We start from the raw sequence: 19339 nt of genomic DNA on the forward strand, positions 1-19339 counted from the left end.
ATCTCATATCCACGGACTTGAAGACTTCATATGGATAAAATAAAAATATGGTCCCAAGAGATCTACAGAGTTTATGAAATCCCAATGGTGTTTTTGCAGAAATAGAAAAATCCACCCCGAAATTCATGTGGAATCTCAAGGGACCTTCCATAGTCAATACACTCAAGAAAAAGAACAAAGTTGGAGGACTCGTTGTCCCTGACTTCAAAACTTAGCAGAAGGTGCAGTACTCAAAACACTGTGGTACCACATAAAAACAGACAGGTTGGCCAATGGAATGGAACAGATGGTGCAGAAAAGAGCCCTGGCAATGCCATCAGCTGGATTTTGACAAGGGAGCCAAGACCATGCAATGGAGAAAGGACAGTCTTTTCAACAAATGGTGCTGGGACAGCTGAGTGTACGCATTCAGAAGAACGAAGCTGGATGCTGACACCATATCTGAAAATTAGCTCAAAGCAGATCAAAGACCTAAACGTAAGAGCTAAAACTGTGAAACGCTTAGAAGAAAATTAGGGGAAGATTTTCGTGACGTTGTACTTGGCAGTGGTTTTTGGATATGACCCCAAAAGCACAGGCAACAAAAGAAAATAAAGTGAGCAACACAAAATTAAGACCATATTGCATCAAAGGAGTTCCCACTGTGGCTCAGTGGGTTAAGAATCCATAGGCTTGGGTCTCTGAAGAGACCCCTCGCATCCAGCCCTGCCCCCACCCCTGTCCAGCTCCTCTTCCTGGTGACTCAGTACCAGCCACGACAATGGGCCACGTCCATCCCAGCCGCAGGGTCTCTGCACCTGCGCTTCCCTCTCTGGTGGAGCTGTTCCCTCATCTGTAGAAGGCTGATTCCTCCCTTTCCCTCTGCTTCACACCCCTGCGCTCCCCGCCCCACCCACTCCCCAGCTTTGGTTCCTTCAAAACCCTCACTGCTCCTTGTGTGGGCAGGTGTGATGTAAGCCACAAGAGAACCTCTGTCCTCCTCGGCCACGCCAAGTCCACAGGGCGCAGACTGTGCCTCTCTGGGCTCCTCAAAACTGGCTGGAACTGAGCTCCCATCACGGCTCAGCAGTTAACGAACCCAACTAGTATCCATGAGATGCAGGTTCGATCCCTGGCCTTGCTCAGTGGGTTAAGGATTCGGCATTGCTGTGGCTGTGGTGTAGGCCAGCGGCTGCAGCTCCGATTCGACCCCTGCCTAGCCTGGGAACTTCCACATGCCGTGGGTGTGGCCCTAAAAAGACCAAAAAAAAAAAAAAAAAGGGAATTTGCCGAAGGCAGAGATGATGGGGGGAGGGGGCAGGGAGGTGAGAGGGTTTGAGTGCAGACCGGGAAGTGGGGGAGAAGGGGCGGGGAGGGGGGGGTTGAGTGCAGACCGGGAAGTGGGGGAGAAGGGGCGGGGAGGGGGGGGTTGAGTGCAGACCGGGAAGTGGGGGGAAGGGGCAGGGAGGGGGAGTTTGAGTGCAGAGCGGGAAGAGGAGGGGGCTGTGGGTTCTGTCACCACACAGGGCAGGGGCTTCCTGGGGGAGGGTCTCCACAATCCTGCAGCCCTGGGCAGGGTCAGGGGAGTGGGCACAGGTCTGGGGACCAGGATGCCCCAGTGGAGCCCTTGCCCACTCTCCCCGGGCACAGGCCAGAGCTGCGAGGAACCGTCCAGGAGCTGAAGGCTTCCCCTCCCCACAGACGCCCTTGCTCTGAGAAGCGGGAAGCAGCAGGTGCAGAGGGCCGGGCTCTGAGCAGGCTGAGAGCCAGCCATGCCTTCGACCCCCCAGGGCCGTGTGCCAGTCCTCCTGGGCGTCCATGGTGTGCAGTGTGGAGCTGGGCAGACAGCCAGCACTCAATCAATGCCTGAGGCTTGCTGCATCCCAGTGGCTGGGCCCTGGCTCTGCCTGGCCATGATGCGCAGAGGGTGGGCGGGGAGGGGTGGACTGAGAGGACCCCAGGCAGCTCCAAGCCCTCCGGGGCACCCGACTGGGCGGAGGGACTGGCGGGGGTCAGCCCTGCTCCGGGCTCTGTGTGGAGGTCTTTTCTGTGGGTGGGGCCCCAGCTGCCTGCAGCTCTGCGTGGCCCGGCGGCCCAGTGAGGGACAGGGCGCGCCCAGGCAGGGCAGGCCGCTGGCACGTCCCTGCGCCCTCCCCGAGCCCCGGGAGGCCTGGCCCCAGCTCCTTCCCAGCAGCCCCGCACCCTGGCTTCCTGCTCCTTCTGTTCTCCGCTCTCTCAACTGTGAAGGGGTAAACTCGTTGAGCAAACAGGCTGGGCTCCCGCGTCCACATCCGGGATGTGTCTCAATCCTGCGACCCCGCGGCCCCCCGGCCAGCTCTGCCCGAGGACAGTGCTCCCCCCGCGGGGGGGGGGGGGCTGCGCCTGGCAGTGGCCACCCTCGCTCCGCCAGTGCCTTTACTGCATGCCTATTGCGTACCAGCCGTGACCAGATGGGCCCGGCTCCTGCCACCCGGAGGGGCCCTTGCGGGGTGGGGTGTGGAGGGCAGGACAGCCTTGAAGCTTGAGGACATAACGTCCCCAGGGGCCAAGGCACCCAGGCCACCCACGTAGGGGTGGGAAGGGATGGCTGGACATGGGGACGGGGGCTGGCGGGGCCCCTCTGAGGCCTGCGGGGTGCTGGCAGCCTGGAAGGTGCCCAGGGACACAGACCGGGAACGGAGCCTGCAGCGCAGGAGAGAGAAGGCCCTGGGCATCGCTCAAGCTGGAGGCCAAGGATCCCCTGCTTTCTCCCGGCAGTGGGCACTCCCCACGCACATGAGGGCCCATGGCGTTATTAAGCACTGGCTGTTTGCCTGGAGTGAGGGCAGGATGGCCAGCCCAGGCACGGGTTGAACAGGGCTGAGGCCTGGGGTTAGGTTCGGTTAGGGGCTTAGGTTAGGGGTAGGCCTGTCCCGAGAAGCCCCCTGCCCGCCCTCCCTGGAGACCCCTCCAGCACGCTCTTCTGCCGGGGGACAACTGGGCTGGCTGTAAAAGAGGCTTTGGAGAACACACGGCCCAGCCCTGGGGACCTTCGACCTTGGAAGTGACAGTGACAGTTCGGCCTGGGCGCCTTCCTGGGGTCCCGGCAGTGGGCAGGGAGTGGGGTCCGAGCCCAGGTCTGCAGACGACCCATGGGCGGTGCCTGTGCTGACGTGCCAGGAACCAAGAGGCAAAGCTGGGCAAAATGCGTCTACGGCTTTCCAGATGGGTTGTCCCTTTGCCCCAGAAACTCCACGTCCACGGACTTATCCTCAGAAAGACAAAGGCGGGGTGGGGGGGCCGGGGGGACCAGGTGCTCCAGGCTGTGACTCACGCAAACCTGGAAACCGCCCAGCAGGCAGTCACAGCCCCGGACCCGGTGTCCCTCCGGCTCCGGGTCCTGTGCTCAGACGCCCTGGGTTTGGGATGAGAAGGAAATTCGAGACGTGCATGTGGGGATGCAGCTGAGCGCGAGGCTGCAGGACGGACATTGTGGGGGCCAGTTCCTGAGGCGGGAAAGGCTACCAGGTGACGCCTAAGTCCTGCCACCACGGCTGGGGCAGTTCTGGGGCTAGGAGTGCCCCCCCAACCCCCAGGCACCCCATCAGACCTGCTGGCGGCCCAGGGGCCCATCTCTGTGGGCATAGCTCCCTGAGCAGACTGCGGACGGCCCGGGACCCCCGGAGGTTGAGGGCTCCCTCCCCGGGGTTAATAAGCCGGCCCTGGGAGAGAGGTGAGGGCCACAGACCAGACACGGGCTGGGAGCCTGGGCCCTGCCTCGACCTGGGTGCCTGTCCCTGGGGCCTCAGTTTCCCCGGGACTTGACCTTGGGGACAGAGTGGGCCCAGAGACCTGGAAGGGTCTGCCGGCACAGCTGGGGGCTCTGGAACCCCCATTGCCCTGCAGACAGGTCCTTCCCACACGTGACGCATTCCCACGCTGAGCAGGAGCCCCGGCCCCACTGGCCACGCTGAGCTATGACCTTGCAGCTCCCTCTCACCCCCAGGGGACCAAGGGAGGACAGCCATCTCCCCCAGAGCCACCTCCTCCCCGGCAGTGCCCCTCACAGCCCAGGCCAGGTTCCCGGGAGGAGCTGCCGGGGGCGGAGCGCAAGCCAGCTTGCAGGCCACCTGTCCCATCCAGTGAGCGGGGCTGCTGCGAGGCAGGAGCACGGGGATGGCTCTTCAGGGGCTTGGCCAGCCGTGCGTTCCTGGCTCCAGGAGGATGAGCCGGTCCACCCTCCCTTCCGATCCTCAGAAGCCGCTGGGGGCAGGGGCGGGGGTCCTGCACCTCTGGGGCCGGGCCACAAATCCTTCCCCCTCCGGAATCTTTGGTGCCACGGCCCCTCCCTGAGAGCAAATACACGTGGCTGTCGTGGGGGGGAAGACCGCGCCCCGCGTGGCCCAGGAGCCGGGCACGGGGCCAAGGCTCCCTGCTATATAAGCCCCAGGGCCCCCGGGGGAGCGAACGCCGGCCCCATTCCTTCCTCGCCAACGGCCCACCCTCGTGCCGGCCGCGGGATGGGCGCCCCAAGTGGGCACCGGGCAATGCTGTGGGCCCTCGTGGCCCTGCTCTTGGCGCAGAAAGCAGGTAAGGCTGAAGCCCTCACCCACCTCCAAGGCAGGGGCTCGCCTGGGTCTCTCTGCCCATAACGCAGTGCGTCCTCCCTGGGGCCCTGTGCATCCTGGACACTCGGCCCCGCATGCTCAGCCTGCACTAGTGGAGCTCAAGTCCCCTGGGGAAACCGAAGGTCTTGGTCTTGGGTGGAGGGCAGACAGGGTGAGGCCCCCTCAGTGGAGCGGGCAGGGCTGGCACAGGTGCCTGACCAGGCGAGGGCTCCATCCTCTGAGGCCGACCTGGGTAACGGCTGCCACCGCAGCCCCATGGCAGCTGGAGATGCCCCCCGGAGGCGGAGCTGGAATGAGGCAGACAGGTACATGCCTGGCAGGAGCAGGGGGCCCAGGGCACACAGGCTCCCAGAGCCTTTCTCGCCCACCTTACCTCGATGGACCAGCCTGGGGCACCAGCATCCAGGGAAGCCCCATGTCAACTCGAAAGTACTGCCCCGGGCACAGGCGATACCCAACCGGGCTGGCCTGGAGACCTGGCCACCGAGGCCACCCACCCCGGTCCCCGGGTCCAGGGCTGCTCCTGCAAGCCCCCCTCCTCCAGCTGGGGCTTGGGCAGGTGGGTGCCGGCTGGGCTCTCTCCAGCTGTGACAGGAGGCGACGGGGAGAGGGTGGCCCACAGAGCCGGGGGCTCTGCTGTCAGGAGGAGACGCACACTGGGGGGGGGTGTCCCTTGGCCAGAGCCCCTTGGGGTGGGTGAGAGTGGGCTTCCCACCGGGGGGATGGGGACACAGACTGCAGCGTGTCTGGCTGAGCGACGGGCCCAGGTTCCCCAGGTTCCCCAAGGTGCCCATGTGACACCCCCCTGGGGCCTGACCGTGGGTGGGCCACTGCCGGCACATGCAGGAGGAGCTGCAGGTCCGGGGTGAGGGTCGGGGTGGACAGAGGGGGCAGCCGAGCTGCTGGGAAGCGCAGGCGAGCAAAGCCCTCAGGAGGAGGCGTGAATGCCCGGCCAGCCCCCATGTTTTCTGTGTCGCCATCCCGGCCCCGCTGGGAACGTCGCACGGGGAGCAGAGCCTGGTGTGGCGGCCGTGCGGTTACCGAGTGCCGGCCCCCCTGGGGACACAGGACCTCTGGGCCTTCACCCTCCCCTCCCCACGAGGGGATGAAGGCATTCTGGGCCCGCGTGGCTGGGGGTCCCAGCCCGAGCCTGGCAGAGAGGGGCCCGGAGGGGGCTGAGCCCTGGCCACCAAGGCTGTGGGGCCCCTGGCCACCAGAGGCGGTGCACACGTAGGTGACCTCGGGGGCCGTGACAGCACCCCAGCCCCCAGGCATCCCGCTGCCGCAGCTGGGGGTTCTCAGGCGGAGCCGGCTCTGGTCTTGGGTTTCTGCTAAGTCACCCTGGGAGCCACCCAACCGTGCACATCCTTCTCCTCGACAAAACCAGGCTTTGTCCTCCAAGGGTGCGTGGGACGGGCCCAACACGCTCCCTGGGGTGGCCTGGGGTCTGTGAGGCCAACACCCTCTCCTGACCCATTCTGCCCGAGCCACAGCGAGAGCAGGGCCGATGGGGAGGCAAGGGTCAGCTCCTGGCCACAGCTTCCGTCTCAGCGTCCAAGTGCTGTTCACGTGGCCACTGTCCGGCAGCCCATGGACACCCTCTGCCACCGGGCGCCCCCTACAGGCCCCCTGGGGGCTGACATCTGGCTCCTCAGAGCCGGGTTCCCGGGGCCGCTGGGCCCGAGCTGTGGCTGTGGACGGTCGGAGGGGGCACGGTGGTCGGAAGTGGCAGGAGGGGCCGGCGCGCAGCCGCGCCGGGTGGGGGGTGGACCGCCTCGCACATGAACTACGTGTCACACTGAGACGCTGGATCCTGTCTGCCCACGGGAGGGAACAGCCGAGGGGCCAAGACAGCAAAGGCACCGGGCAGAGAGGTTCGCACCCGCACACCCCCCCGCGCAGAGTTCACACCCCCACGGGCGTGCTCTTGCGTTTGCCCCTCCTCCCTCACACCCGTGCACGCCCACAGTCGGGCAGCACGCAGGCCCAGTCAGGAGTGTGGCCCAGGCGGACGGGGAGGGGCTTGGAGGTGACAGTGAGGACAGGGGTCCTGGGAAGGGAGGCCTGGCTGGCCCCCGCCTGGCCACCTTCCTGGTGTGACCTGGCCCTCGCTCCGCAGCCCAGCAGCGTGTGACTTTCATCCCACCCCTCACCGTCTCCCCCGCCATCAGTCGTAAGTGGACGCGCCCGTGGCCGTCGGGGCGGGGGCGGCGGGCGTTTGCCATCCCCGGGAGGAGAGCGGGGACAGCGGGGGCAGCGAGGCAGCGGGACGGCCTCGGGCGTGGTGGGAGCCTTCCTTGCGGGTGGTTCTGCGGGAGCCGGGCCATCGGGGCCTCGGGGCCCTGCCGCCACCGCACACTCCCTGCAGCCCTGAACGCGGCGCACAGCGGCCAGGTGTGCAGCACCTGGGGCGACTTCCACTACAAGACCTTCGACGGCGACGTCTTCCGCTTCCCGGGCCTGTGCAACTACGTCTTCTCAGCGCACTGCGGCGCCGCCTACGAGGACTTCAACATCCAGCTCCGCCGCGGCCTGGCGGGCTCCAGGCCCGCCATCACCCACATCGTCCTCAAGACCCAGGGGCTGGTGCTGGAGCTCTCCAACGGCTCCCTGCAGGTGGACGGGCAGAGGTGAGCCGGCGACCCCGGGGCGGGCTCGGGGCTCGGGGCTGGCCCAGAGGGCGCGGGCTCCGTGGCAGCCCTGCAACGTCCCCCCCAGGGAGGAGCTGCCCTACAGCCGCGCGGGCCTCCTGGTGGAGCAGAGCAGCGCCTACACCAAGGTCAACGTCCGCCTGGCACTGACATTTGTGTGGAACGGAGAGGACAGTGCCCTGGTGAGGACGCCGCGCCCCCTCCCCACCAGGGGGGCCCCGCGGGGCCGTGTTGGGGGCGGGGGTGTGGGGGGCCCGCCCAGCTGGCAGAGCCTGGAGCTGCCCCTCCACTGCCCCCAGCTGGAGCTGGACCCCAAGTACGCCAACCAGACGTGCGGCCTGTGCGGGGACTTCAACGGGCTCCCAGCCGTCAACGAGTTCTACATCCACAGTGAGTGTGCCTGGCCCGGGGTGTGCAGGCGGCCAAGCGCGGGAGTTGGCCCCAGGGCTGGACAGTCCCGGGGGCTGGGGCTGCAGAGTGGGGGCCTTGCTGGGGTCCTGGGCAGGGGCCAGTGGGAGTGGAGATGGCTCAGTCCAGCGACGTCCCAGAGGGAGGCTTGGAGTCCTGAGTGTGGGCAAGAGTTCCTGCACTGCCCGAGCCCCTCTTCCCTGCAGATGCCAGGCTGACCCCTCTCCAGTTCGGGAACCTGCAGAAGCTGGATGGGCCCATGGAGCAGTGCCAGGACCCCCCGCCCTCCCCAGCCGACAACTGCACAGATGGGGTGAGGGCCTCCCCAGGGGCCCGGCCTGCCTGCTGCCCCTGCAAACCAAGACTGGGGCTCAGGAAGCCCAGCAGGCCGGGAAGTCCCCACCTCTGGATGGCCCAGAAGCTCTGGGATCCCCGAAAGCAGCAGAATCCATGAGCCTTAAACAAGGACTTGGAGCGGGTCAGGGAGGGGCCCGAAGAAGCGGGGCACTGAACTTGCTGGGGCTGGCCGAGGGCACGGGGCACCTCCGCCTCCCCCTTCTCTGAAGTGCCTCTGGTGGGGGGTCTGCACATTTCCTGGGCCTCATGCCCAGACGGGTGTGTCCTGGAGCCCAGGGTGGGCGTGGGGAGTCCAGGGTCACCAGCCACTCCTCCGGGTCACGCGGAGTCTGCATCCAGCAGTGACAAGGTCACCGTGGTTGACGGGTGGAGGGAGGGAGGCGAGGATAGGCGGATGGACAGACGGGCAGAGGGACGGAAGGGCAGACGGGCGGGCGGACGGGAGGGGGAGAGAAGACGATGGCCATGGACAACGGACGAGCAGGTGGGTGGGCGGAGGGAAGCACCCTTGGGGGCAGAGGGCAGCCCTGGCCCCGGTAAGGCCGCAGGGTCAGGCCCCTGGGTCCTGCAAGGAGGATGGAGGGTGCCCACCTCTCTCCCCAGGAGGGCGTCTGCCGTCGCACCCTGCTGGGCCCAGCCTTCGCTCAGTGCAACAGGCTGGTGGACGCCGAGGTGTACGTGGCAGCCTGCACCCAGGACCTGTGCCGCTGCCCCACCTGCCCGTGCGCCACCTTCGCCGAGTACTCCCGCCAGTGTGCCCATGCCGGGGGGCAGCCTCAGAACTGGAGGGGCCCTGACCTCTGCCGTGAGTGGCCGCTGTGCCCCAGGGCCAGCCCCGGGCCCTGCACCCACAGCGGGTCCCTGGGGAGAGTGTGAGGGAGGCATCCCTGGGCAGGTGGGGCCCCACGGAGAGCCCATGGCAAGAGGAGAGGAAAAGGCCTGGCGGCTGGGGGGCGCCCAGAGGGGAGGACGTGACCTGGGCATGGCAAGCAGGCTCACCCCAGAGCCCGGGTGGGGGTGGGAGGGCTGGGCCCTGCGCTCTGCTCACCTCCAGCCTCACCCGGAAGATGGCCAGATGGGACAAGAGGCGCCCCCTTTGGGGACCCCTGCTGGCACATGGAAGCGGGGGCAAAGGTGGCTTCCTGGGAGCCAAGCGCTGCCTCCCCCCCCCACCCGCAGCCCAGACATGTCCCCAGAACATGCAGTACCACGAGTGCGGCTCGCCCTGCGCGGACACCTGCTCCAACCCTGAGCGCTCCCAGCTCTGCGAGGACCACTGCGTCGACGGCTGCTTCTGCCCCCCAGGCAGGTCCCCGGGCCCGAAGAGACGGTCTCCCACCCGGCCTTTGCCCTCATCCCCGTGCCTGCCCTGGTCGCTGTTTCCAACCCCGGCCCCCCCAGCCTTGGCTGATCTGCTCGTGCCCCCTGCCCCCAGGCACGGTGCTGGACGACGTCACTCACATGGGCTGCCTGCCCCTGCAGCAGTGCTCGTGCACCCACGGCGGCCGCACCTACGCCCCAGGGACCAACTTCAGCACCAGCTGCAGCTCCTGGTAGGTCCCGGCCCCTGCCCACCCCTGCCCGGCCCTGCCTGGGTTGGGGTCACCGCCCCCTCACCATGCCCCTCTGCTATGCTCCCAGCACCTGCTCCGGGGGACTCTGGCAGTGCCAGGACCTTCCGTGCCTGGGCACCTGCTCCGTCCAGGGGGGGTCGCACATCTCCACCTTCGACGAGAAGCTCTATGACGTGCACGGGGACTGCAGCTATGTCCTGACCAAGGTGAGCCCTGCCTGCTGGGACCTCCTGGACCCTTGGCCGCCTCCGCCCAGGAAGGGTCCCCTGAGGGCCAGCGGAGTGAAGTCCCTGGGGTTCCACTCAGAGGGGGACGCCCCCGGGCTCATACTCGAGGGATCGAGGGGCTCCCAGGTCCTGAGACAAGCTGCACAGAGGTAATGGCAGGTGCCAGCCCCCCACCCGGCAAGGCATCCCCTGGCACAGGGCACCGTGCACAGGTGCCAGCCCCCCCACCCCTGCAGGGTGTCCCTGGGTACAGGGCACAGCACACTGGTGCCAGCCCACTCCCCCTTGCAGGGCGTCCCCAGCCACAGGGCACTGCACACAGGTGCCTGCCCTTCCCTGCCTGGCTTGGGGGTTGGCCGACCCCAGCACATGGGTGGGCTTTGCTCTGGCAGAAATGTGCAGACAGTGCCCTCACCGTGCTGGCCGAGCTGCGGAAATGTGGCCTGACCGACAATGAGAACTGCCTCAAAACCGTGACACTGAGCTTGAATGGAGGGGACACGGTGAGGGCCCGGGCTGGGAGGGGGTGGGGCAGCGGCCTGCCAGGTGGCCCCTGGCAAGTGCTCCTTTGATGATGGTTGGGTGGGGCTCCCCCGACCACGGTGCTCCCCCCTGCCCCCGACCACAGCACTTCTCCCACTGACCGCAGCCCCCTCCCCCCACTGACTGCAGCCCCTCCCACTGACCGCAGCCCCCTCCCCCCCACTGACCGCAGTCCCTCCCACTGACCGCAGCCCCCTCCCCACTGACCGCAGCCCCCTCCCCCCCACTGACCGCAGCCCCCCCCTCGCCAGGCCATCCGGATCCAGTCCGGCGGCGGGGTGTTCATGAACTCCATCTACACACAGCTGCCCGTGTCCGTGGGTACGTGGCCCCCGGGAGCTGGGCCCACCAGGTGTCAGCACAGAGCCAGCTGGGTCCCTTGCTAGTTCTGTGTGGCCTCGGGCGGCTCCAGAACGTCCCAGGGCTGGTGTCTCACCTGCAAGGGGGCACCGTCAGGGGCTACGCCTGTGGCCGCCGTGGGGACACGAGTGGAGCACACAGGTGCCCGGCCGCCTGGAGCGTCAGCGGACACGTCCAAGCTCACGTGCACGTTCCTGCCCTGCTCCAGGCCCTGGGGGGTGCTGGGGCCCACCAATGCCCTCCAGCAGGGGCCGCCCTGCGACTCAGGCCCTGGTGGTCGGGGTCATCGGCCTTTGACGGCCCCCGTCCCTCCCCCGCAGCCAACGTCACCATCTTCAGGCCCTCGTCCTTCTTCGTGCTGGTGCAGACAGGCCTCGGGCTGCAGCTGCAGGTGCAGCTCGTGCCCCTCATGCAGGTGTTCCTCAGGCTGGACCCCTCCTACCGCGGCCAGATGTGTGGTAAGGCCGCCTCGGGCTTGGAGGGCAAGGGGAAGGGGCAGAGCGAGGGGCAGTCTGGCAGGAGATGGGCCCGCCCTGCAGTGGGGACCCCGCGCCGGCCCACCTGGGGGCTGGAGAGCAGGGCACCGTGCCCTCACTCGGCCGGCTGGGTCGGGGCTGACCCTACCCCCGCCCCCACCCAGGGCTCATCTGCAGATGGTTCTGGAACCAAAATCCAGGACAGGGCTCTCAGGCTGGTGCACCTTGTGCTGGAGCCTGCAGGACTTCAGCCTGGGCCGCGCCGGGCAGCCGCTGAGGCTCCCACCCCACCCCCACCCCCACCCCCAGGCCTGTGTGGGAATTTCAACCAGAACCAGGCGGACGACTTCTGGACCATCAGCGGCCTGGTGGAGGGCACGGCCGCCGCCTTCGCCAACACCTGGAAGACCCAGGCTGCCTGCCCCAATGCCAAGAACAGCTTCGAGGACCCTTGCTCCCTCAGCGTGGAAAACGGTATCCGCAGGCCTGGGGGCCCTTGGGTCACCCCGGGGGCCAGGTGGGGGCCGGGGGTGAGCAGGGCGGGGACTCCGACAGGCCGTGAGCCCGTCTCCGGGAAGGCACCCCCGTGACACAGCCGCGAGCCCCGAGATCCAGCCCAGGGTCCCCGCCGGAGGCTGGGGCGGGTGGACGGGCCCAGAGGAGGAACGTGTGACTGCTGAGCCGCGCGGTGACGGCCAGCCCGCCGTCCCCTGCAGAGAACTATGCCCAGCATTGGTGCTCCCTGCTGACCGACCCGGCAGGGGCCTTCTCGTCCTGCCACTCCGTTGTCAACCCGGCGCCCTTCCACTCGGTAAGACCCCTGGCTAGCACCCTGCCCGGGAGCCGTCCTTCCCTGGCCCCCTTCGGGCGCCCTCTCTGCACCACTCACACCTCCTGCCCAGGGTCAGGCGCCCAGGCGGGGCTGGAAGCCGGAGCAGTTTACTCGCCCCGTCGCCACCCCCAGGCCTGGAGCCAGAGGCGTAAAACCACGGGGCTGGCGGGATCCCCTCAGAGTCCTCCTGCCTCTCCAGCTGCTGGGCCTAAAGGCGGCCTCACCCACCCCGGGCTCCTCCACGCGAGCCTGAAGCTCTTGGCATCCGGACACCAGGCGTGCTGCCTAATGATCTCCTCTTAGCGCCGACGCGTCTGCGAAGCCCCCATTCCGAGAGGGCCACGTTCACAGGCTCCAGGGGCCCTGACGTGGATGTGTCCTCTGCGGGGGGTCACACGTCAACCCACTGCAGTTGGCCAACAGGCCACTTTTCTGGAAGCCAAAGCCCAGGAGTGTGTGTCCAATGGTGGAAGACCCAGGCCCATCTCTGCGCGACCCCTACCAGCCCGCCTCCAGCCTTCAGCCCCCGCCCCACCGTCCACGCCCCCCACGCACTGCCCAGACAGGGGCAGATCTTAAATTCCAGAGGGCCCCTGTGCTGGTCCCGCCGAGACCCGTCCCTGGACACTGTCCCTAGCCTGGCCTGGCCTCCCCCACCCCTCAGGGCAGCGGGTCCACACCTCGGCCTCATACCAAGCTCAGGGCTGCCTCTGCCTCCTGGCCCAGACGGGGGCCCCAGGAAGCTTGGTCGGGGAAAGAGAGAGGGGCCCTGGTGGGAGGGGTCCCTGACGTGCCTCCCCCCCCTAGAACTGCATGTTCGACACGTGCAACTGTGAGAAGAGCGAGGACTGCATGTGTGCGGCCCTGTCCTCCTACGTGCGGGCCTGCGCCACCCGGGGCGTGCTGCTCAGCGGCTGGCGGGACGGCGTGTGCAGTGAGTGTCCGCTAGCCCAGCCCGCCGGGGGAGGGTGCGGAAACCCCGGGGGCACCCACCCCGTGTCCTCGGCGAGAGCCCTGGGCCTCCACCCATCCAGAGGGGACGATAAGCCTCGGGCCCCTCCAGCCCCAGCTTGGACGTGGCCTGGCAAGGCTGGACGGGTCGCCCCGCCCCTGACCCGAGGGTCACCGGTCCGCCCCCAGCCAAGTACATGAGCGACTGCCCCAAGACCCAGAGCTATGCCTACGTGGTGGACAGCTGCCAGCCCACCTGCCGTGCGCTGAGCCAGGCCGATGTCACCTGCAACGTGGCCTTCGTGCCTGTGGACGGCTGCACCTGCCCCCCGGGCACCTTCCTGGACGACGCCGGCACCTGCGTGACCGCCGAGGCCTGTCCCTGCTACTTCCGTAGCTCCGTGGTGGCCCCAGGGGAGGTCCTGCACGACAACGGCGTGGTGTGGTGAGGGCCCTCCCCGATGTCCCCCTCAGAGCCCCCACCCGCCTGCTCCAAGCAGAGAGCCTGGCGCCTCCTCAGAGGACTTCACAGCCCGGGGCTCCCTGGGGAGGGAGGTGGGCCCCGCGCCCCCCCATCCTTCTGAAGAGGGACCATCCTCTGGCCCAGCAAGTTGTCCTGAGGGTCTGGGGCCCACCCAGTGCACCCCGCCCTGGCCCCCCTCCCCTCCCGCCCTGCGCCCCTGCCCTGGCCTGCTCAGTGCGGTGCAGGAGACGGGCCCTCACCGCGACCCCCAGTCCCTTCCCGACGAGGCCGGGCCCGGCCAGGCGGGAGCAGCGGTGCAGCCCAGCCCAGTCGTCTCTTTCACCTCTCGTAGCTCATGTGCAGGAGGGAAGCTGAGCTGCCTGGGAGCCGAGGGGCAGAGCGCAGGTACGCCCGCCCCAGGATCCCGCGGCCCGCACCCGGCAGAGGGGGAGGTGCTGCTGGCCTGGCCCGGGGCCCCTGGCAACGTGCCCCCCCTCTGCAGGCTGTGTGGCCCCCATGGTATTCCTGGACTGCAGCAACGCCTCCGCGGGCACGCCCGGGGCCGAGTGTCTCCGGAGCTGCCACACGCTGGACGTGGACTGTGTGAGTCGGCTGGGAGGGCACAGCCTGCTGCCCAGGGATCTGCCCCTGAGCCTGGGGCACCCAGGTAGGCGGGGTCCCCGAGTCGAGGCTGACGGCCCGCCTGCCCACAGTTCAGCACTCACTGCGTGTCTGGCTGCGTCTGCCCTGCGGGGCTGGTGTCGGACGGGAGCGGGGGCTGCGTGGCGGAGGAGGACTGCCCCTGCCTGCACAACGAGGCCGCCTACAAGCCCGGGGAGACCATCAGGGTCGACTGCAACACCTGGTGGGTGGAGGGCCGCGGAGGGGGGCATGGGGGTGCCCTTGGCAGGAGGCCAGGCAGGGCCGAGGACTTGGGGAAGCTCCGGGCGGGCCGTCTGCGCTCCGGGAGGTGCCCGGCAGAGAGCAGGGCCGGTTGACATGGTCCCCAGGCGCCAAGGGCTTGGGATCCGGGAGACAGGAGTGCGACTTGGGGGCGGGGGTGTCGGGTCCCAGGGCCTGAGCTCCGCGCTTCACTTAGCTGCCCCCCAAGCCTGGGGAGGGGCAGTACCCGGGCCGGGCTTTGTGGAGGAGGGGCCGGGGCCTGGGCACTGTTGCCCAGGTTGTTGGGGGGAGCGGGGGGTTCGGGGGGTGGGGGGTGGTCTCCTGTCCAGGCCCCCGGAGCAGGGCCTCACCTCCCCTCGGCCCACAGCACCTGCAGGGGCCGCCGGTGGGAATGCAGCCACCAGCCCTGCCTGGGCACCTGTGTGGCCTACGGGGACGGCCACTTCATCACCTTTGATGGAGAGCGCTACAGCTTCGAGGGGAGCTGCGAGTACACGCTGGCCCAGGTACGTGGCCCTGCCCCTCCCGCGGCGGCTGCCGGCTCTGGGGCAGGGGCCCACATCCCTCCGCTCCCCATCCCAGGACCACTGTGGGGTCAACGGCTCTGCCAGCGGGACCTTCCGCATCGTCACTGAGAATGTCCCCTGCGGGACCACGGGCGTTACCTGCTCCAAGGCCATCAAGCTCTTCCTGGAGGTGAGGGCCCTGGGACCGTCTCCCCCTCTCTGCAGCCGAGGGCCCAACCCTGTCAGACACCCAGCAAGGGGTGGAGGGCGGGGGGCTGGCCCTCCAGCCGTGGCCTGGTGTCTCGGGGCTGTGGGAAAAAAGGGCCGCAGCCCTTGGGGACATAGAACAGAAAAAACGTCCCCTCGTGGCTCTGAGGCCAGGCTCCCTCCAGAAGCTCCAGGGGAGGGTCCTCCCGGCCTCGGCCAGCTCCTGGGGCTCCGGGCAAGCGTCCTTGGGCTCCTGGCCGCGTCGCCCAGTCTCTGCTCCGTCCTCGCTCGGCCCCATCTCTTCCCTGAGAGGGACCCTGTCACTGGCGCTCCCAAACCCAGGCTGACCTCGTCTCCAGACCCTTAATCACACCCGCAAAGACCCTTTGCCCACATAGGGTATGTTCGTGGATTCCCGGGGTGCAGAGGTGGACGCACCTCTGGGGCGGACGTGGGGCAGCCCCCCACACCTGGGGGTGTCCACTTCTAGCAGAGGGAGGTCGGAGTTCAGGTGCAGAGGGCAGAGCCGCTGGCTGGGGGCTGTTCCCCCTCACCAAGGTGGGGGAGCGCGCGAGGAAGGCAGCAGCTCTGGGGGCAGGGCGGGGGGTTGGCGGCGTGGCCTCCTGCACCTCCTGTGTGGGCTCTACACGCCCCTCGGCTTGCCTGCAGCCCCCGACCTCCCACACGGCCTTGGCTGGCTCCCAGCGGCTCACCTCAAGTTTGTGACTCATTCCCAGTGGCAGCCACATGCCACAGGCCCCTGAGCCCCACGGAGCCCCCGTTCTGGGCGAGGGCAGGGGCAGGGAGGTGCTCTAGCTGCCGCCTCCCCTGGCCCCCTGCAGAACTACGAGCTGATTCTCCACGAGGGCACCTACAAGGTGGTGCAGAGGGGGCCGGGCGGAGACCTGCCCTATAGGATCCGCTACATGGGCATCTACCTGGCCGTCGAGACCCGCAGCGGCATGGTCGTGTCCTGGGACCGGAAGACCAGCGTGCACATCCAGCTGCATCAGCGTTACAAGGTGGGGGCCGGCAGGCGGCGGGACCCCCTTGGGCCACGTCTGAGAGCTCCTAGACCCGGCCCTGCAGGGCCATCTGGCAGCTGGCGGACTGCTGAGGGCTGGGGGAGGCCGTGCACAATGTCCCATCCCCGAGGAGGGCCACGCCGACCGGTGGGCCTGCCCGTCCTGGCAGGAAAGCGCTCTTGACTCTCCAGTCTCTGCGCTCAACTATTCCATGTCCGCTGGGCTGGAGTTCCACGGGGGAGCAAGTGCCTGCCCACCTACCTGTCTGGCCATGTGCCTGCCCACCTGCCCACCTGCCTATCCATCTGCCCGCCTGCCTGCTTGCCCACCTGCCCACCTGCCATCCATCTGCCCGCCTGCCCGCTTGCCCACCTGCCCACCTGCCTATCCATCTGCCCACCAGCCTTCCTGTCCCCTGCAAGGCCCCCCATGCACCCCTTCTTCGTGAATGTTCACGAGGTGATGCCTGGGAGAACCAGGTGGCCTGCAGCACCCCTCCCAGGCCAGGCTCGGTGCTGCTCCCCTGGGCCGACCCACGCAGCCACAGCCCTCCATGCCCCTGTCTCTGCGTCCAGGGGAGGGTCTGCGGGCTGTGCGGGAACTTCGACGACAACGCCCTCAACGACTTCACCACGCGGAGCCAGTCCGTGGTGGGCGACGTGCTGGAGTTCGGCAACAGCTGGAAATTCTCCCCGTCCTGCCCGGACGCCCGGGCCCCCAAGGACCCCTGCACGGCCAACCCGTACCGCAAGTCCTGGGCCCAGAAGCAGTGCAGCATCATCAACAGCGCCACCTTCAGCGCCTGCCGTTCTCAGGTGGGCTGGGGGGGTGGCTCTGGCTGGGGCCCCGACGTGGGAGGGTGGCTGACTCCTTGCCTCCCAGTGGGACCTGGGTCTGGCCAGCAGTGGGCCTCAGAGGACCGCTGCACGCGGCGCACCAGACCTCCCACCCGGCAGGGGATTGCGTCCCCAGTGCCCTCGGCTTTTCCCGACCACACTCAGCCTCCTCCCTGGAAATGGGACTTTGAGCCACACCAGCCTTCAGTGTCACCTCCCTGTCCTCCCCCACATCCCCTGAGCCACCAGCCCTGGCACAGACGGAACTCTCAGGGGGGCCTCATGGGAGCAGAGGACAGTGACAGCCTCAGACCCGTCCCCAAAGCCTTCCTGCTGCCCAAGGAGGACAGCAGGGCCAAACGCAACTGTGTCACGATCTGGGACTCGGAGGAACGAGGAACAGTCTGCAGCTGAGGGCGGCCGGCCCGTGTGAGGCCCCGAGTTCCGCTCGGCTCGCAGCCCTGCTGGCCCCTCACCCCACCCTCCACCCTGGCTGCCCTGCCCCCGGCACAGCAGCTACCGCAGATGGTGCCACTCACGGTGGCAAACATGAGACATGGGTGCCCTGGGCCCCGTCACCTGGGAGGGTGGAGTCGGGGTGCCCCTCACCCTGAGGAGCCAGCACCGCATTTTTCAGGACAGGTCACAGCACAGTCCTGGGGAGGCTGGCTTGCAGTTAAGTGAGGTGCCAAGCAGAGGCAAGGGACAGGGGCAGGGGTGAAGTCAGAGAGGTGCCGGGGCAGGGACGAAGGACAGGCGCGCCCTGGTGGCTGGGTCTCAGAAGGCCGTGGGGGCGGAAGTGCAAACAGGGTGCTGGCGGCCCGCCCCAGGGGCTGCGGTTGGCTCCTCTCGCTGAGCAACGGCCCCCCCCGCCCCGGCCACCCCCAGGTTGACTCCACCAGGTACTACGAGGCCTGCGTGAGCGACGCGTGCGCCTGCGACACAGGGGGCGACTGCGAGTGTTTCTGCACGGCCGTGGCCGCCTACGCCCGGGCCTGCCACGAAGTGGGCGTGTGCGTGTCCTGGCGGACCCCGGACATCTGCCGTGAGTCAGGCTCTCCGTGGTGGTGGGAGGAGGCGGTGCGCCCGCTCTGGGGCCTGCCGAGCGCACACCCCGGATCACGTGACCTGCATGTGCGCGTGCCCCCCCCAGGGGAAAACCAGACAGGCGGTCCATAAAGGGACAGCTCAGCAGGGACAGGGGTTCCAAGCGCGGGGCTGAGAAATGAAACTGGAATTTGTGGGGGCCCTGAGACCCCTCGGCTCCGGGACCGGCGTGGGGACGCGGCCCAGCAAGTGCCCACAGCCCCTCTCCTCCTCGCTCAGCCCTGTTCTGCGACTACTACAACCCCCACGGGGAGTGTGAGTGGCACTACCAGCCCTGTGGGGCCCCCTGCCTGAGAACTTGCCGGAACCCCAGTGGGCATTGCCTGATGGACGTGCCAGGCCTGGAAGGTGAGGACAGGCTGTTCGAGGGAGGCCTTGCCTCGTCCCCCCAGGACAGAGCGCTGGCACTGGGGCAAGGGGGCTCCTGCCTCTCCCTGCCCACCCTCAGCACAGGGAGGCAGAGACGGGTGGCAGAGGCAGGGCCCACAGCCTGTCCTGAGAGGTGAGTGTTTCCACGTCCTGCACCCACTGCAGGCTGCTACCCCAGGTGCCCACCCAGCAAGCCCCTCTTCAACGAGGACCAGATGAAGTGCGTGACTCAGTGCGGCTGCTACGATGGGGACGGAACCTACTATGATGTTGGCACGAGGGTCCCCACCACAGAGAACTGCCAGAGATGGTGAGTTCTGCGAAGCCCCGCCTCTCTGGGCGGACGGGGCGGGGACTGGGAGGACGCTGGCGGGCGGGGCCGGGCGGGCGGGCGGGCGGGGTCTGGGCTGGGGACCTGCCCGCCCTCAGCTGCTGTCTTTCCTCCTCCTCCCAGCGACTGCACCTCCAAGGGCCTCCAGTGCACATACAGCCCCGAGGGTAAGGGGGCCTGGTTGGTACGGGGGCTGGGGCTGGGGCTGGGGCTCTGCGTGAGCCCAGGACCTTTCGGTCTCCAGCCTGCGCATGCGCCTACGAGGGCAGGACTTACGCCTACGGGGATGTCGTCTACAACACCACGGACGGGCTGGGCGCCTGCTTGATCGCCGTCTGCAGCGACAACGGGACGATCTTCCGGGGGGCCGAGGAGTGTCCCGGAACCCCGTCCACAACCCCCTTCACCTTCACCAGCACCAGCACCGCAGCACCGCCTTCCACCACTGGTAAGCCCGGCAGCCGCACCACTGGGCTGCTTCTCCGGAGCCCCGACCCTGGACTGGGTACGGGGTGGGGGGTGGGGGAAGAACTCGGGGGCAGCCGGTGCAGAGGTCCTGGGCCAGGGGTCGGCCTGGGGCTAACTCGGAGGAAGGGGGACGAGCCACCCCGCGTCTGGCCAAGGCGG

At 68.0% G+C, this 19339-nt stretch overlaps 1 protein-coding gene across 1 annotated transcript in view; it reads left to right on the forward strand.

The window, feature by feature from the left end:
- The first annotated feature begins 4429 nt into the window (after positions 1-4429).
- Positions 4430-19339, forward strand: part of LOC110259164 (mucin-5B) — a 40775-nt gene continuing 25865 nt past the window's right edge. Inside the window, 29 exon segments of the mRNA XM_085010287.1 lie at positions 4430-4548; positions 6706-6759; positions 6955-7216; positions 7305-7419; positions 7537-7627; positions 7852-7958; positions 8606-8807; positions 9182-9307; positions 9438-9555; positions 9644-9782; positions 10196-10306; positions 10598-10667; positions 11027-11164; positions 11492-11656; positions 11899-11993; positions 12822-12948; positions 13155-13410; positions 13781-13833; positions 13931-14031; positions 14142-14293; positions 14699-14837; positions 14914-15027; positions 15887-16066; positions 16645-16884; positions 17794-17950; positions 18232-18360; positions 18547-18691; positions 18836-18879; positions 18957-19160. Coding sequence (XP_084866413.1) covers positions 4479-4548; positions 6706-6759; positions 6955-7216; positions 7305-7419; positions 7537-7627; positions 7852-7958; positions 8606-8807; positions 9182-9307; positions 9438-9555; positions 9644-9782; positions 10196-10306; positions 10598-10667; positions 11027-11164; positions 11492-11656; positions 11899-11993; positions 12822-12948; positions 13155-13410; positions 13781-13833; positions 13931-14031; positions 14142-14293; positions 14699-14837; positions 14914-15027; positions 15887-16066; positions 16645-16884; positions 17794-17950; positions 18232-18360; positions 18547-18691; positions 18836-18879; positions 18957-19160 — 3904 coding nt within the window. The 5' untranslated portion in view covers positions 4430-4478.

The sequence above is a fragment of the Sus scrofa genome, chromosome 2 (assembly GCF_054392235.1).
Source record: "Sus scrofa isolate SSC_HxYL_T2T_F1_AM1 chromosome 2, Sscrofa_HxYL_maternal_Yorkshire_Landrace_v2.0, whole genome shotgun sequence".
Taxonomy (NCBI): Eukaryota; Metazoa; Chordata; class Mammalia; order Artiodactyla; family Suidae; genus Sus; species Sus scrofa.